The sequence below is a fragment of the Aquarana catesbeiana genome, unplaced genomic scaffold, assembly GCF_042186555.1.
Source record: "Aquarana catesbeiana isolate 2022-GZ unplaced genomic scaffold, ASM4218655v1 unanchor228, whole genome shotgun sequence".
Taxonomy (NCBI): Eukaryota; Metazoa; Chordata; class Amphibia; order Anura; family Ranidae; genus Aquarana; species Aquarana catesbeiana.
In genome coordinates this window covers 912,112-930,786 of record NW_027362655.1, presented here as the reverse complement: position 1 = coordinate 930,786, position 18,675 = coordinate 912,112, and the positions used below count along the sequence as shown (strand labels likewise).

Genomic DNA, 18,675 nt, shown 5'->3' with positions numbered 1-18,675 from the left:
TGGATGGCTGGGACTGAATTTCTTTCTACGGTTTAGCAACTGGGGTAGGGAAATTTGCCTGCTACAATCGGATGTTGGTGTAGCGATAGCAGATTGCCCACAAGTACTTGGCACACCTAATTCTACACCTTCACTCCTCTCAGTGCAGGTTTCTGAGAGGACTGAAGGTATAGTTGGGTTGGAGATCTCAGCTGATGAGGAGCAAGGAGAGGTCCGCCTTGTTCTTTGGTGTGGGTCTATTAAGTACTGTTGCCAACGGACTGCATGGGAGGTCGACATATGTCTGGTCAAGCATGTGGTGCCCAAGCGGCTGCTGTTTTGGCCACGCTTGATACGCTTCAGACATATGTTGCAAACAGCAACGGTGCGATCTGCTGCACACGTATCAAAAAAAGGCCCACACCAAAGAACTTTTCAAAATACGCAGGGAGTCAGCAGCACCCTGCACATGCGGAGCTCTGCGGTGTGATGCAGTCGGTGGCTGCCCTTAAGCTGGCCTCTGGAGGGCGTCCTGCCTCATTGGAGATGTGCCTCCTCCTCCTCTCTTCTATCAGGCACCCACGTAGAGTCAGTGACTTCATCATCCCCTCCCTCCTCGTCACTGGAGCAAACCTGGCAGTATGCTGCAGCTGGGAGAACATGACTGCCAGTTTCTTGTCCGTCTTGGGCACCCCCTCTCTCTGGGCTCACGTTACTGCGTTCCTCAACCTGGGTACCATCATCGGAGCCTTCAAAACGCTGCGCATCCTCCTGCAGCATGTACCCAACACTGTGGTCGAACAGTTCGGGGGACTCCTCCGTGCATGATGGTGGGGCTAGGGAAGGAGTGACTGATGACATTGAGCCGATGGAATAGGCCGCTTTGGCAGCTGCATTGGCAGGCAAACTACTCTGAGCCTGGGTGACAGGATGAGGAGGATGAGGACGGCTTAGTTATCCACTCTACCAACTCTTCTGCATGTTGTGGATCAACACGGGTAGCTGCCATAAAAAAGGACAAGCGTGCCCCACGGCCACGTGCTGAGGATGCACGACCAGCACTGTTGGCTGTAGACACAGAGCCTGTGAGCGTCTGCCTCTCCTTGGTGGCCTTCCAGACATGCTGTAAAATTTTATTAGCAAAACACCGCCTGAAGTTTACTAGAAAAAGTACACCAGGAATGGCCTGCAGTCAGATATAGGCTTGGCTAGACTAGAATGCAGTGGATATATATGTAGGATGCTGTATATATATTTTATGCACTGCAGATCACTGAATCACCTGCCTGCCTACCTGAAAGCATATTTGAAAACGTACACCAGCAATGGCCTGCAGTCATATATAGGCTTGGCTAGACTAGAATGCAGTGGATATATATATATATGTAGGACAGGGCTAAAAATTTCCTGTCCTGAGCTACTAGCCAGTTCTCAAGGGTTACTCGCCACCAGTTGCCCCACCCAACCCTTACCTGCCCCTAATCACGCCACCATAAATTATCTCATGAAATGACACTTGAATGTTTTATGCAAAATTATTATTATATTATTGGCTCACCATGCCCCACATTGCAGCCTCACCATGCCCCACATTGTAGCCTCACTGTGCCCCACATTGCAGCCTCAATTTGCCCTCATTGCAGGCCCCATTGCAGCCTGACCATGCCCAACATTGCAGCCTGTCCATGCCCCACATTGCAGCCTCACCGTGCCCCACATTGCAGCCTTACATTGGCCCCATTGCAGCCTTACAGTGCCCCCATTGCAGCCTTACAGTGCCCCCATTGCAGCCTTGCCAGGGCAGAGGAAGTGAGAGGGGTGGCCGGATCGTGACTGGAGTTATGCCGCATACACACGGTCGGACTTTTCAGCTACAAAAGTCCGACAACCCGTCCGGCAGACTTTCGACTGACTTTTGGTGGACTTTCAACAGACTTTCTAATGACCGGACTTGCCTACACACGATCACACCAAAGTCTGACGGATTCGTACGTGATGACGTACATCGGACTAAAATAAGGAAGTTGATAGCCAGTAGCCAATAGCTGCGCTAGCGTCAGTTTTTGTCCGTCGGACTAGCATACAGACGAGCGGATTTCTGGGTCCGGCGGAGTTACGACGTAAAGATTTGAAGCATGTTCCAAATCTAAAGTCCGTCAGATTTGCGGCTGGAAAAATCCGCTAAAAGTCCGGGGAAGCCCACACACGATCGGATTGTCCGCCGGACTTGGTCCGTCGGACTTTTGTAGCCGAAAAGTTCGACCGTGTGTACGCGGCATTAGAGGAGAGCCGCGAGCAGTAAAACATGCTGTAACAGCTCACATTGAAACTGTCTCCGCTCTGCTCACTCTCACACAGCCCCGCCTCCTCCTAACCCCGAGCCTGTAATAGACAGAATTCATCCCAGCATTGGACCCGCGTTCTGTCTATTAAAGGCACGGGTTAGGAGGAGGTGGGGCTGTGTGAGAGTGAGCAGAGTGGAGACAATTTCAATGTAAGCTGTTACAGCGTGTTTTACCGCTCGGTGATCCCGCAGCTCTCCTCTAACGCGGCTCTCCATGCACTCTTCCCCTGGGAGATCGGCTCCCGCTCGCCCCCCCCACTCCCAGGCAGCCCAGCTCCTCGCCAGCGCTCATTTTCCATTCGCAAAATGCGAGTAGTTGAGTGGAAAATTTGAGGGCTGTGTAAGAGACTGTAGTCAGATATAGGCTTGGCTAGACTAGAATGCAGTGGATATATATGCAGGAGACTTTATATATATTTTATGCACTGCAGATCACTGAATCACCTGCCTGCCTGCCTGAAGGTATATTTGAAAACGTACACCAGCAACGGCCTGCTATAGGCTTGGCTAGACTAGAATGCAGTGGATATATATGTAGGAGACTGTATATATATTTTATGCACTGCAGATCACTGAATCACCTGCCTGCCTGAAAGTATATTTGAAAACGTACACCAGCAATGGCCTGCAGTCAGATATAGGCTTGGCTAGACTAGAATGCAGTGGATATATATGTAGGGGACTGTATATATATATGTTATGCACTGCAGCTTACTGAATCACCTGCCTGCCTGAAAGTATATTAGTAACAGCACGCCAGGAACGGACTGCAGTCAGATCTAGCTAAACTGGATACAGTGGATATATATACACAAGACTGACTGTGTATATATATTTTAAATACACTGCAGCTAACTGAATCACCTGCCTGCCTTAAGTATAGTAGAAAGAGTATACCAGGAATGGACTGCAGTGAGATATAGCCAAACTGAACACAGTGGATATATATATATATACATACATACATATATACACACACGAGACTGACTGTATATATATATATTTATTAAATACACTGCAACTAACTGAATCGCCTGCCTGAAGTATATTAGAAAGAGGATACAGTGGATAGAATATATATATATATATATATATATATATATATATATATATATATATATATATATATATATATATACATATACACACACACACACACAAGCCTGGATGTATATATATAATAAATACACTGCAGCTAACTAAATCGCCTGCCCGCTCAATCTAAATGAAATTACACTCTCTCGGTCAACGCCAGCAACACACTACACAGGGCCGACGTGCAGGTGGCCTTATATAGCATGGGGCGTGGACTTAACCCCCTGAGCCATAATTGGCCAAAAGCACCCTGGCTGTCACCAGTATAGTACAGTGCCATCATATGACTGGTGTGGGGTGATCAGGCTGTCACCAGTATAGTACAGCGTCATCATATGACTGGTGTGGGGTGATCAGGGTGTCACCATCATATGACTGGTGTGGGATGATCAGGGTGTCACCAGTGCAGTACAGTGTCATCATTTGACTGATGTGGCGGTGATCAGGGACATTGGTGACAGTACATTAAAAAAATTAATAATAATAATTTTTGGATTCGATTTAAAAAACATATATATTTTTTTTAATTTTTTTTTTACATCCTGCCATCAGAGTAGTTCACGGTCACCATAGTGACACTATACTACCCCGAGGAGGTGATATGGGATTTTTTTTTCTACACTGTTGTTGCTGATCAATGTTATAATGGCTTTCCATTTATGACAGCTTGCTTACTGTTGGGATGCTATGATTGGCTGCAGCTAATCACATGGTACAGAGTGCCAGCTACCATGTGATAGCTGTGGGACCATCAGAACAGTAAGCAAGCTGTTCATGAATGAAAGCCACTGACAGTTTTCTTTCATAATATGATCAGTCATAGCAATCACATGATACCCCGGGTGCTCACAGCGACTGGGTACTGACCACTAAGATCAGCTGATTTGCATAACAATTCACACAGTGATAGGTCGTGTACATTCTGTGAATGGGGGTAAAACAAAAAGCTATTAGGCTATTTGCTGAGCTGGACGAATAGTTTTTAATGATTTAAAATGAAAAATAATGTCTTCAGCCACTAAACGGAGCCAATTCCTGTGATACTGTTATCATCATCATTGTATGAAATAAAATACAACCAATATTTGTCATGGCTGGAAAAAAAATGTCACCTTTATCCAATAAATTGTAAAAAAATAGACCTCTAAGTGTTTGTGAAAGCTTATACCACAAAATGTACTCAGCCAATGAAAGGTAATGACTCCATTTTTATTTTTCTACTGATATCAATGGCCAACACAGTACAACACTTCATCCATGTCTTTGGTGATCTCTGATCTCTTTATGAACTGAAGATCAGCCATGGAGTATATCTGAGGTGTATATCAGGGTGTGCTTCTTCCCCACATCAGAGCTGTGATGTCCAGCAACATTCATATAGAAGACATTTCCCACACTCAAGGCACTAATACACCTCAAGGGTTGTGTGGGATCCCTGATGTACAGGAAGACAGGACTTCAGTGAGGAGCAATTCCCTCATTCAGGACAGGAACGTGGCTACTCCCTGTGTGCAATCTCTGATGTCTGTAAAGACTGGACTTATCTGAAAAACATTTCCCGCACACAGGACAAGAAAGTGGCTTCTCCCCCGTGTGAGATCTCTGATGTGTGTAAAGATGGGACTTTCGTGAAAAGCATTTCCCACACTCAAGACAGGAATATGGCTTCTCCCCTGTATGAGACCTTTGATGTGTAACAAGGTTTGATTTTTGTACAAAACATTTCCCGCACTCAGAGCAGGAATACGGCTTTTTACCCATGTGATGTCTCTGATGTCTGTAAAGGTTAGACTTGTCTGAAAAACATTTCCCACACTCAGGACAGGAATAGGGCTTTTCCCCTGTGTGAGACCTCTGATGTATGACAAGTTGTGCTTTTACTACAAAACATTTCCCGCACTCAGGACAGGAATACGGCTTCTCACCTTTGTGCAGTCTTTGATGTGTGTGATAAAAGGACTTGTCCGAAAAACATTTCCCACATTCAGAACAGGAATACAGTTTTTCCTCTGTGTGAAGCCTTTGATGTGTGACAAGATGTGATTTTTGTACAAAACATTTCCCACACTCAGGACAGCAATATGGCTTCTCACCTGTGTGAGATCGTTTATGAACGTTAAGATTGAATTTAGAACGGAAACACTTCTCGCACTCACTACAGGAAAACCTCTTATCTGTTGGAAGGACGGCACCGTCCCTCACAGTCTGAGGTTCCTCAGGATAAGAGGAATACGATGGTCCATCTACACTGTGTGGTGCCGGATGGACATTTGAGGTAGTCGGGTTTTCTCCTGGACTATACTGTGTGATGTCCTCATCTTCTACTTTACAGTCTGGAGACAAAGTGAGACAATCCTCTGAGGTTTTCCTCATCTCCCGTCCATCTACTAAAATAGAGATAAAAAGATTATTACTAGACATGAGCAGATTGGTTCCCCTAAACCAGGACTCCACCCACATCAGGCAGCTTTGTCTCTGAGGATCTTACAATTCCTCCCTCAAAGTAACTAGTTAGTTAATGGGTCTTCTGATCTCCTACCAATTCATTTCTTTATCCATGGGCCTTAGTCAGAGGTTGAGGAGACCATGCGAACTGTCTTTTTTAGGCGTGACAGTGATTAGGGGATTATAGGATGAGTGTCCCCACCCCTTCATAGGAAGTATTGCACTTCCATATTTAGTCATGAATAACAGTGGGGCTCAGCCCCACCAGAGGTCAGAGAGTGAGGGAACTGTCTTTTATAGGAGTGACCGTGATGAGGGTATTATAGAATGAGTGTCCCCACCCCCTCTATTACTTATTGTCATCTTCCCAACACAAGTAGTACTGCACTTCCTTATTTAGTCACTTTCTATTTAAGGTTCCAAAGTTTGAGGATGTTATCACATTATTATCAACATGTAAAAGTCTGTGCTCCAATCAAATCATCAGATATAAAATGTCCAGCTGGTAGGAAATGGGTGTAAGAAAAGAGAACACATATTATGTTTATATATAGCAGTGGGTAGAGGATAGAGAGAAGAAGTCAGGACCATGTAATGTACAACATATTGTACTGTATAAGATACAACAGACAGGACTAATACACATTAATTATACAGTGTAATGGTCAGGATTCATAATATTGGTATTCAGTAATCAGTGGTAGATTAATTTTTACATGAGACAAATTGCAGAGGTCCCACACCGCTGCCTCCCATCTCCTGAGACTGCACTCAGTAAATTGGGTTTGAGACTATACAGACATATCCCTCCACCCACCACAGCCATCAGACAACAGAACAAGTAACCCTGGGAGAATTGTACAGTCAGAGATCTTGCTAGACCCTGCCATGGGTAAGGAGACCCAAAGCACATACCTCAGGTGCCTAGGTCTAGTAATACCTATGTTGAAAATGAACATTTTGCTGCCAGCTGAACCCCAGAATCTCCATAAATCCAGTCTAGATACATAAATTGTGTCTCCAGCACAGAGAAGGAAGATTATCCGAGAAATACAGGAATACAGGATGGGGAACACAGCTCAGGAAAGTGACCAGGTGATTACAGGCTGATATCACTCAGTCCCCGCCCTAGTCTGGACCAATCAGTGAGCAGTATGGGTGGAGGAATGTATTTAGTGTTAATGACCCACCTGTGCTGATCTCTGTAGGAGTGTCCGCCTCTATAAATGTCCCCGTTATTCCATCCTCCTCCATAGACCGCTGATCATCCCTCACATACCTCTCTTCTTCTTCTGCTTTAACCTCAAATTTTATGTCTATTAGATCTCCACTCTAAATCAAGAAAATGAGAGAGAATATGATCTGTAAAATATAAACTCACATAAAAAATCCACACATCTCTACAAATCCATGATCTAGATGCTTCAATCTTCCAACCTTGTAACGGTGAGGGATAGCGTGACCTTCTTGCATGGAATCCAGAGGATGACGACATCTCTCTGGTGGGTTCCTGGTATTAGGTGGCTCCATCATATCATTGTGTCCTTCTGAAAACTTCTTCATTACAACATACTCCTCATCCTCCTCTTTATACTCTTCTTTAACATCAATATTATCATCCCCGAGGTTTCCACTCTGAATACATAATAAAACATTCATTGTAACAAACATGCTGTGTATAAATCAGAACTACCAATAATTGTCAATCATCTACCTGATGATGGTGAGGGATGGTGTAATCTTTCTGTGTGGAATCCCGGGAATACAGAGGACGGGGACATCTCTCTGGAGGGTTCCTTGTATTAGGTGGTTCCATCTTATCATTGTGCCCTTCTGAAAACTCCTTCATCACTCCATACTCCTCATCCTCCTCTTTATACTCTTCTTTAACATCAATATTATAATTTCTGAGGTTTCCACTCTGAATATATGATTAATCAATGATTGTATCAAACATAATTGTGTATAAATCATAACTATCAGTGATTGTTCCTCATCTACCTGATGATGGTGAGGGATGGTGTGACCTTCCTGTGTGGAATACAGAGGATGAGGACATCTCTCTGGTGGGTTCCCATTACTGGATCCATCTGTAGGAAACACACACACTGACTGAATACATTGTTTCTATGTGTTTATCAGATGATGGGGGATCTAGGTGGACCCTCCGTACTGATCTCTCCTTTACAATAAAGTCTCCTCTTACCCGGTGATGTGAGGGGCGGCTGATTGTCCATCGTGAAGTCCTTGTAGAGATCCTTGTGTCCTTCTAAATACTCCCACTCCTCCATGGAGAAATAGACAGTGACATCCTGACACCTTATAGGAACCTGACACACACAATGATACAGTCACCATCCAGACACATCCCTTGTCTGTTACTGGATAACATTCCAGAATTCCCAGCACCGCTCACCTCTCCTCCATCATCTCTCTGGTGACTTCTAGAATCTTCTTTTTATTTCTCTATTCTATAAGGGAGGGAGGTGGAGGCAATGTGATGGTCATATAATCTCTAGACTTCACAAATTTCATAAATCTTCAAAATTCTATATAATACTCCTCACCTCTCTGGTCAGGTCTGTGTTTTATTAATAGAGATAAGAGCGATGTCATGTGACCTCCCAACTTCAGGCTGGGGTATTGTTTACCCTAACAACCCGCCCCTGTAGGTTGAAAACTTTTTACAGGCATGGAGGGAAAAGGAGCTGTGAGGTCAGTGTGATTTCATAGGATTCTCTGACTCTGGTTGGAGGGACATTGGAGAAGGAGCCGTGAGGTCAGTATGATGTCATAGGATGAGGGACTGTCCCTGATTTGGAACAAATTCCCTCTTTCCTCCTCATCTGTCCCTCATTTTGGTCTGGTCTATATAGTTGTATATAAAATGCTCTATTTATCTTTCAAAAAGGTGTTTCCCAGTGCTGAACCTTTCATCCAATTAATAAATTGCTGGATTTGTACATTTTAAAAGCTAGTATAAAAAGGTCCCACTCACACTTGTGCAACTTTTCATGTGACTTTGGAACCCAAACTTGTACCTCATGTTTTCTAATAAGTAATGTTCATATCTGTCAAAGCGACTTTAAAGTAGTTCCTGCACTACTTTGGTCCCACTTTCATGGGTCTTGAGGGCCATATACTTCAACATAAACCCTCAAAAGACACATGCACCTGCATGATATACATGCAACTTTTGTGTGACTTGTGTGTGAATTGTGAAAATAATGCAGGCAATGAAACAAATTAAGTTTTGTTTGGTTTCCTTATTTTCAAACGAATTCCAAATTTTCAGAACAATTCCAATTCTGTGTGAAAAATATCTGGTTGTTAAGGAGCGAGCCAAGAAGCCGGCCGCCATGTCCTTCACAACCGATGACTCATCAGCTGTCAGCGGGCTTCCCTACTTACAGCTAAAAATGTATTTGCCGGCAATGAAAAATTCATGAAAAAAATTAAAATGGTGTGGGGTCCCCCCATCCGTACCAGGCCCTTATCTAAGTATGCAGCCTGGCAGGCCACGTCCTCAACATGGGTGGAGGTGCTTTGGGGCATGGGGGCTCTGCCCCCTAAAAGCACCTTATCCCCATGTTGATGGGGGCAAGGACCTCTTCCCCACAACCCTGGGCATGGTTGTTGGGATCTGCAGGCCAGGGGTTTATCAGAAATCTGGAAGAGGGCATCCAGATCCCACCTCCCCCCATGTGAATAAGTATGGGGTACATGGTACCCCTACTCATTCACAAAAAAAGTGTAGTGTAAAAAATGACAGTACGCGGTTTTTAATAATTCCTTTTTCTTAAAAAGAAAAATTTTAACCCCCCCTGCTGTAGATCCATCATTAATTATCACGTCCGTTGGGGCCGCTCAAGTCAGTGGTGGTGATGATAGATGTACACCAGGGGGACTTTTAAAAAAAATTATTAATAAAGGAATTTTCGAAAACTTGTGTTGTGTTTTTATTTACTTTTTTGGTGAATGAGTACCCCATCCTCTTTTATATGGGGGGGGGGCAGGATCTGGGGGCCCCCTTGTTAAAGAAGGCTTTCAGTTTCAGATAAGCCCACCCTGCCCCACAGCACCTCCTCTCCATGTTAAAGGCATGTGGCCTAGTATGGTTCAGGAGGGGGCGCTCACTGCTGGATTGCATGCTCAGATAAGGGTCTGGTATAGATTTTGGTGTGGGGTTCCCCTTATAATCCATACCAGACCGAAGGGCCTCGTACGCATTGGGGGAACCCCACACCATTTTATTTTCCATTTATTTTCATTGTGGCATTCTTTTTTTTTACATTCAGCTGTCAGCGGGCAAACCCGCTGACAGCTGATGAGTCATCAGTTGATAAGGACGTGGTGGATGGCTTCCCAGGCCGCTCCTTAACAACCAGCTATTCTTCACACAGAATTTGAATTTCGTTACAAAATAAAGAAACCAAAACAAAGCTAAACAAATTTTTTCGTTTTGCGCATGTCTAGCGACTTTGTGGAGCACAAACAAAACTATCCCATTGGTCAAAGACAAAGTTGTAAGAAAGTCACACTTATCCAAAGTTGCATGGTAAAGTTGCAATGGGAATTGCTTGATTTTTAAGTAGCATAAGTGTGTGAATGGAGCCTAAAACAATAATGGTGGTTAAAAAAAAAAAAAAAAAAATCATCACTTGTGGATTTAACTTCCCTTTTTTTTTTTAAATAGTCTCCTTTAAGGAGGCGTGGCCGTGAGGTCTCCCATGACTACATACTTTTTCTAATAGTGTCCCTCGTTCGCATCTTAAAACGTTGGGGGGTGTGGTGAAAGATGAACGTTGTCTTTGGGCTTTGCCAGGACACATCATATTCCTGTGATCTCCGTGTACTCCGGAGACTTTACTGATCACATTTTAGGATGAATATCTGAGACTGGGATCATTATGGAGACATTTGTTTTCAGGACATTTACTACAAATTAAAAATTTCCCCTCTTCCTTCCAATTCGAATCTTATAAAACAAAGACATACAAATTCCAATCCCCCTAAATAATCCCCCCATCCCCGCCACTGATAAAAGTCATATAATCTGTTAGTATAGACCAGTGGTTCTCAACCTGGGGGTCGGGACCCCCTCAGGGGTCGAATGACGATTTGCCAGAGGTCACCGAATCCTGGGCTGTTCCTGAAGCCCGCACCGTTCTCCAGCCTTTTTGCAGTCGCCCAGCAGGGCTGCTCCTGAAGCCTGTGGCCACCCAGCTGGGCTGTTCCTGGAGCCCGCGGCCGCCCACAGCATGGCTGGGGGGCAGAGACTAGAGGTCAGCTGACTGGTGAGGAATGTGAAGTGGGAGGGGCTGGAGGAGACCCTATCTCCTGATTTCAGCATAGGTGTCACTGCTACGAGACACCACAAAGTCAGAGACATAGTGAAGCCGGAGACACAGTGAATAACACTACCTGTGATTATAGCTGCCATTAAAAGTCCCCACTACAGTTCCCAGATCAGCAGATGACCTTCATCAAGAGCACCTAAGTTGGCTGATCAAAACTCCCCCCCAGCACTGCCACTGATCCCACCCCCCCCCCTCCCCCCCACCAAGGAGTAAGAGAAGGAATAAAAATTGAGAATACATGGAAGGGAGAGGAAAAGAGGGGGAGGAACAAAGAAAAAAGGGAGAGAAAGAATAAGAGAAAGAACAAGAAAGACAACTAGAGAGAGGAATGGGGAAAAAAAAACAAAAAATTAGGGTAGAGAGAGATAAAAAGGGAAAGAAAGGAGAACAAAGAGAGAGTGGTACATCCTAAAATGTACCATAAGGGGTTTTAATACTGTACGAGTGTTAGGGACTCAGGGAGTGCTAAATGTCCTTGGGTTACCGGCGACAATTGCTTGTCTTGCCTTAGGTGCTGACAACCCACGCTACGAAAATAATTTTACTGTTAGGGGTCCCCACAACTTGGGAAATTTTATCAAGGGGTCACGGCGCTAGTAAGGTTGAGAACCACTGGTATAGACTGATGAGGTAAGAAGGTGATTTGTGGGAAAGGTGACACATCTCCACAATGAGGAGAATGTTCCGACCCTGTAAGTGGGGAAATGTTCTGACCCTGAAGGGGTTATTCCACATTTCCACACTATATATGTGTGTGTATCATCATCTGCTTCACCTCCGTAACATCTCTAAAATTCGCCCTTTTTTTTTTAACAAATGAAACCACCAAGCTCCTCATTCACTCCCTTGTTATCTCTCGCCTTGACTATTGCAACTCCCTTCTCATTGGCCTACCGCTCCATAGGCTATCCCCTCTTCAGTCTATCATGAATGCTGCTGCCAGACTTATACACCTTACCAACCTCTCAGTGTCTGCCAACCCTCTCCTCCAATCCCTACACTGGCTCCCAATCACCCAGCAAATTAAATTCAAAATTCTAACCACAACATACAAAGCCATTCACAACTCTGCCCCGAGCTACATGACTAATCTTGTCTCCAAATATCACCCAAATCGACCTCTCCGCTCTTCTCAAGACCTCCTGCTTTCAAGCTCTCTCATCTCCTCCTCCCATGCTCGTCTCCAGGATTTCTCCAGAGCCTCTCCCATCCTCTGGAACTCGCTACCTCCATCTATCCGGCTATCCCCTACTCTTGCTACCTTCAGGCAATCCCTGAAAACTCATCTCTTCAGGAAAGCCTATCACGTCTCCAACTAATCTCCTACCACTTCCATCAGCTCATTCCCCACAGTTACAACCTTTTGTACCACCTGCCCCACCCTGTTAGATTGTAAGCTCTTCTGAGCAGGGCCCTCTTAATCCTATTGTATTGTATTGTATTATAACTGTATTGTCTCCCTTTTATATTGTAAAGCGCTGCGTAAACTGTTGGCGCTATATAAATCCTGAATAATAATAATAATAATAATAATCTGCTGGAGATAAAAGACATCACAGTGACTATGGAGGAAGAGGACGGACATGACGGGGGGGGTTACTGGGTGTAAATAGAAAATAAGATCTTATTACCTCCTCTGCTGCCTCTTCCAACAACGTCTTCTTGATACTAACTCCCAACTCACCTCTCACCCGGAACTTCCTCTTTATACCTGAAATCACTTCCTGTCTGTAGCTGACATCACTTCCTGTCTGTATTCCATGGAGATGTCCAGTCTGGGTAGGGGTGAGATCCCCACCTTGTGGAGCTCAGAGGAACTGCAGCCCTGAGAAATTATTATTATACAGTATTTATATAGCGTTAACAGTTTACGAAGTGCTTTACAACATGAGGGCAGACAGTACAGTTACAATACAAATCAATACAGGAAGAATCAGGGGGCCCTGCTCGTTAGAGCGTACAATCTAGAAGGGAGGGGAAAGGCCTCGTAGTGTGAATACAGCTCTGGTATTGTTGCCAAGTGTTCCTGGATGAGAGGACAGTCCCGGGATTGTGGGTACAGTGATATCATGTCCTCATCTCACAGGTTCCAGGACTCAGAGTGCAGAATGTCAGTGAGCTGATGACGGCTGGAACAATCTGGGTCCCACCACCAGGCACTGCAATTATAGCCGACTGTGGGGAGCCGTGATCTCCTTTCTGACAGTGATGGTAGAACTCCGACATCAGCAGAGAGGCAGTGAGAGTGTGTGATCAGGTAAGTACCACCACTGACCACCAATGTTGGGCTGGGGTTACACTTTATTCTCACTGACTACAACAATGGGATTTATTTTATCTCACTGACACCAATGATGGGGCTTATTTTATCTCACTGACACCAATGATGAGGCTTATTTAACTACTTGCCGACCACCGGCCCGCAGTTGTGCTGCGGCAAGGTGGCTCGGCTGTGCAAAACGACGTACAGGTACGTTGTTTCACGCACTAGCCTGTGTGGGTGCAAGCGCGCTGGTTGGTCAGCGGGGGGAGCCAATCAGCGGACAGGATGTCCGGCAGCCTTCCACGATCGTTCGAGGCAGATTGGGGATCTGCCTATGTAAACAAGGCAGATCTCGGTTCTGTCAGGGGATGGCATTGAGATCTGTCTTCCTGCTAAGCAAGAATATGGGTCTGTGTGTTTCTCCAGTCACACCGTCCCCCAAAAAAGTTAGAAAACACAAACAGGAAGCACATTTAACCCTTTGATCGCCCCTGATGTTAACCCCTTCCCTGCCAGTGTCATTTATACAGTAATCAGCGGATATTTTTAGCACTGATGTAATAATGTCACTGGTTCCCAAAAAAGTGTCAAAAGTGTCCGATCTGTCTGCTGCAATGTCGCAGTAACGCTAAAAATCGCTGATTGCCACCATTACTAGTAAAAAAAAAAAATAATAATAATAAAAATGCCATAAATCTATCTCCTATTTTGTAGACACCAGTGTCAATTTCGTCGACTAAAATGACTAAAACATTTTAGTCGACTTAATGAATACTATTTTAGTCGACTAAAACTAAAACAATTTAGATGACTAAAATAACGACTAAAACTAAAATGCTATTTTAGCCAAAAGACTAATGCCCCGTACACACGGTCAGATTTTCCGATGGAAAATGTCTGATCGGAGCGTGTTGTCGGACATTCCGACCGTGTGTAGGCTCCATCACACATTTTCCATCGGATTTTCCGACACACAAAGTTGGAGAGCAGGCTATAAAATTTTCCGACAACAAAATCAGTTGTCGGAATTTCCGATCGTGTGTACACAAATCCGACGGACAAAGTGCCACGCATGCTCAGAATAAATAAAGAGATGAAAGCTATTGGCTACTGCCCCGTTTATAGTCCTGACGTACGTGTTTTACGTCACCGCGTTCAGAATGATCGGATTTTCCGACAACTTTGTGTGACCGTGTGTATGCAAGACAAGTTTGAGCCAACATCCGTCGGAAAAAATCCTAGGATTTTGTTGTCGGAATGTCCGAACAAAGTCCGACCGTGTGTACAGGGCATAAGACTGAAACTAAATTGACATTTGACTTCAAAATTAACACTGGTCTGTAGTGCATGTTCATACCTCAATACCATAATAAATAACATATTAGATTTTTCACTCCAGCAGTATATAATGAGTTTGGAAATTGTAGAGAAATGTTAACTAATGCATTACAATTTAGCTACACTCATTTGATTTTAGATGACTAAAATGTACTGGAGATTTAGTCGACTATAAATACGACTAAAACAACTGCAGAAGACTTAAATGGGACTAAAACTAAAATGCCATTTTAGTCCTAAGACTAAAACGAAATTGAAATTTGCTGCCAAACTTAACACTGGTAGACACTATAACTTTTGCGCAAACCAATCAATATACACTTATTCTGCTACCTTTCATGAGTATGGTGATACCACATGTGGGAGACCAACACAAATCCAAGGAGCACCTTCAGGAGTTCTAGCTACATAAATTACACATCTAATTTCCTGACTACCTGACTATCACATTTTTGAAGGCCCTGGAGTACCAGGACACTAGAAACACCCACAAAAACATCCTCCCTTCCTCTTCCCTGTCCTTGACTAAGATACCTACTTCTTCCTTCTTTTTCTGTTCCTCTCCCCTCCCCCCATGCTCCCATTTTTTGCTAGTGATCCACCAACACCAACTTGGTCCTTATGTGCAAAAAATGAATGGTGTGACTGGAATGAAGTTCCTTTAACCACTTCCCGCCCGCCCTATAGCGGATTGACGTCCGGGAAGTGGTTGTGTTATCCTGACTGGACGTCATATGACGTCCAGCAGGATAACATGCCGCAGAGCGCCCCCGGGGGCGCGCATCGCGGCGATCGGTGGAGCGGTGTGTCAGTCTGACACACCGCTACACTGATCTTGGTAAAAAGCCTCCGGCGGAGGCTCTTTACCACGTGATCAGCCGTGTCCAATCACGGCTGATCACGCTGTCAATAGGAAGAGCCGTTGATCGGCTCTTCCTCACTCGCATCTGACAGACGCGGGTAGAGGAGAGCCGATCGGCGGCTCTCCTGGCAGGGGGGGTCTGCGCTGATTGTTTATCAGCGCAGCCCCCCCTCAGATCACCACACTGGACTACCAGGGATGCCACTAGGACCACCAGGGAAGGGGCAACATGGATGGCCAGGTATGTACCCCATGGCCATCCACATGTGCCCAATCAGTGCCCACAAATGGGCACTGATTGGCACTATTATGTCCATAATATGCCCAGATCTGCCCAGCAATGCTCTATCAGTGCCACCTGTCATTGCCCATCTGTGCCACCTGTCATTGCCCATCTGTGCCACCTGTCATTGCCCATCAGTGCCACCTGTCAGTGCCCATCAGTGCCCATCTGTGCCCATCAGTGCCCACCTATCAGTGCCCATCAGTGCCACACAGTGCCACACATACGTACCCATCAGTACCACCCATATATACCAATCAATGCCACCTACGAGTGCCTATCAGTGCCGCCTATGTGTGCCCATCGGTGCCACCTATGAGTGCCCATCAGTGCCGCATACCAGTGCCACCTATCAGTGCCCATCAGTGCCACCTATCAGTGCCCATCAGTGCCGCCTATCAGTGCCCATCATCAGTGCCCGTTAGTGCCACCTCATCAGTGCCACCTCATTGGTGCCACCTCATCGGTGCCCATCAGTGCCCCCGTATCAGTGCCCATCTGTGCCGCCGTATCAGTGCCCATTATTGAAGGAGAAAGCGTACTTATTTACAAAAAAATTTAACAGAAACAAAGAAAAACTTGTTTTTTTTTCGAAATTTTCGGTCTTTTTTTATTTGTTGCGCAAAAAATAAAAACCGCAGAGGTGATCAAATACCACCAAAAGAAAGCTCTATTTGTGGGAACAAAATGATAAAAAATTTGTTTGGGTACAGTGTAGCATGACCGCGCAATTGTCATTCAAATTGCAACAGCGCTGAAAGGTGAAAATTGGGCTGGGCGGGAAGGTGTCTAAGTGCCTGGTATTGAAGTGGTTAATCTGAAGTTCCATGACAGTGAGTGGACTCTTTCTATGGTCATCTGCTTTATGGCCTCCTAGTAATATGGGTGACATCCAAGCCATGCACAGATGTCTCAGTGGTCCCTGTATAAATCCATAAATATGGACATTTGTGAATTATTAACCACTTCAGTACCCAACACTTTCACCCCCTTCCTGCCCAGGCCAATTTTCAGCTTTCAGCGCTTTCACACTTTGAATGACAATTACTCAGGTACAGATGCGATAGGCCCTGTCTGTATCATGTGATCACTGTGACAAATCACAGAGATCATCACAACAGTACACAATGAATGGATATGAATGAAAGCCTGTGTGATCGCTGTGATTGGTCACAACAATCACATGGTCCTGGGGCCAGCCCGGGACAGTAATCTGTCATTCGGTGGAGCTGTAGCGTAGACTTAGAGGAATTCATATTTTGTTCACCCAGGAAGGGAGAGCTCCCACTCGGCCGTCATCCTGCTATAGGCCGGACAGGAAGCAGTTAATTAGAGGATAAATCCACCTGGAAACCTGGCGCTGTACAAGTTATTTATTTAATCTCTATGTAAATCTAGCAATACACAGGTTTGTCAAGTGCTCCCTGACACCTTAAATCAATTTTTTGCTTGCTTTGAGGGTCACAATCTGAGATGTGAAACCCATAGTAAAGAACTAGTGGAGGGCGACCATTTATTGGTATTAAAAAAAACATAAAAATTTTAGGACGATTGACATCAGAAAGTCAGCAGGAGCAGACGGGGTGTCAGGCCATATACTGAGGGGACGTGCAGACCAGTTAGCGGGGTTTTTTACTGATATACCCGTATTTATCGGCCTATAACACGCACCAGCGTATAACACGCACCCCAAGTTTAGGAGGGAATTTTAAGGAAAAAAAAACTTTTAGGAGGGAAGTTGAAGGGAAAAAACTTACATTTAAATGCCCATCAATGCAGCCTTGTCTGTGCAGACTTGCCCCAGTGCAGCCATGTCAGTGCAGCCTTGTCAGTGCAGCCTTGTCAGTGCAGACTTGCCCAGTGTCCATTGCAGCCTTATCCCAGTGCAGCCTTGCAGCTTGCAGTTTGAAAATTGCGCCGCTCCCCTGCGATCCTGTGATCCCCTGCGATCCTGAGCTTTAAAATCGCCGACCGCGATTTGAAAATGGCGCCGCCGGCGCCGAAATACACAGAGCCGGTCCTCGGCTCTTCTCAGCGGCTCTCGTTCACTTTCGGCTCCCCTCGTAGTCCCGCCCGGGATGGGCGTGACTGTGAGCGGAGCTATCCGAACCTAGCCGAGTACACTCGGCTGCGCTCGAGTGAAGCCGAAAGTGGCCGAGAAGAGCAGAGGACCGGCTCTGTGTATTTCGGCGCCGGCGGCGCCATTTTCAAATCGCGGTCGGCGATTTTGAAGATCTGTCAGCTCAGGATCGCAGGGGATCGGCGTATAACACGCACCCACGATTTTCCCCTGATTTTAAGGGGAAAAAAAAGTGCGTGTTATACGCCGATAAATGCGGTAGTTAATCTGTCACTGAAGCAGGCTGCAGTACCTTTATATTTTAAATCTACTACTATTGTCCCAATACCTAAAAAATCTGCAGTAACATGCTTCAATGATTATCGCCCAGTTGTCCTAACTCTTATCATCATGAAAGGCTTGTATTATCACTTCTTAACCACTTGCTTACTGGGCACTACCCCCCCCCCCCCTTCCTGCTCAGACCAATTTTCAGCTTTCAGCGTTGTCACACTTTGAATGACAATTACTCAGTCATACAACACTACCCAAATTACATTTTTATAATTTTTTCCACACAAATAGAGCTTTCTTTTGGTGATATTTAATCACTGCTGGGTATTTTTACTTTTTTGTTAGAAAAACAA

At 45.1% G+C, this 18,675-nt stretch overlaps 1 protein-coding gene across 2 annotated transcripts in view; it reads right to left on the bottom strand.

The window, feature by feature from the left end:
• Positions 1 to 4,464: 4,464 nt before the first annotated feature.
• LOC141121671 (uncharacterized) overlaps positions 4,465 to 18,675 on the bottom strand; it is a 197,849-nt gene continuing 183,638 nt past the window's right edge. Inside the window, exons 1-8 of one of the 2 annotated variants that reach the window (XM_073611361.1) lie at positions 12,855 to 12,955; positions 8,280 to 8,334; positions 8,070 to 8,193; positions 7,865 to 7,953; positions 7,578 to 7,784; positions 7,301 to 7,498; positions 7,054 to 7,195; positions 4,470 to 5,805 (exon numbers count right to left, since the gene is read on the bottom strand). In XM_073611361.1, coding sequence (XP_073467462.1) covers positions 4,877 to 5,805; positions 7,054 to 7,195; positions 7,301 to 7,498; positions 7,578 to 7,784; positions 7,865 to 7,953; positions 8,070 to 8,154 — 1,650 coding nt within the window. In that variant the 5' untranslated portion in view covers positions 8,155 to 8,193; positions 8,280 to 8,334; positions 12,855 to 12,955 and the 3' untranslated portion in view covers positions 4,470 to 4,876. Of the gene's footprint in view, positions 5,806 to 7,053; positions 7,196 to 7,300; positions 7,499 to 7,577; positions 7,785 to 7,864; positions 7,954 to 8,069; positions 8,194 to 8,279; positions 8,335 to 12,854; positions 12,956 to 18,675 lie in introns of those variants that run through there. The other variant, XM_073611362.1, reaches the window with a different exon arrangement.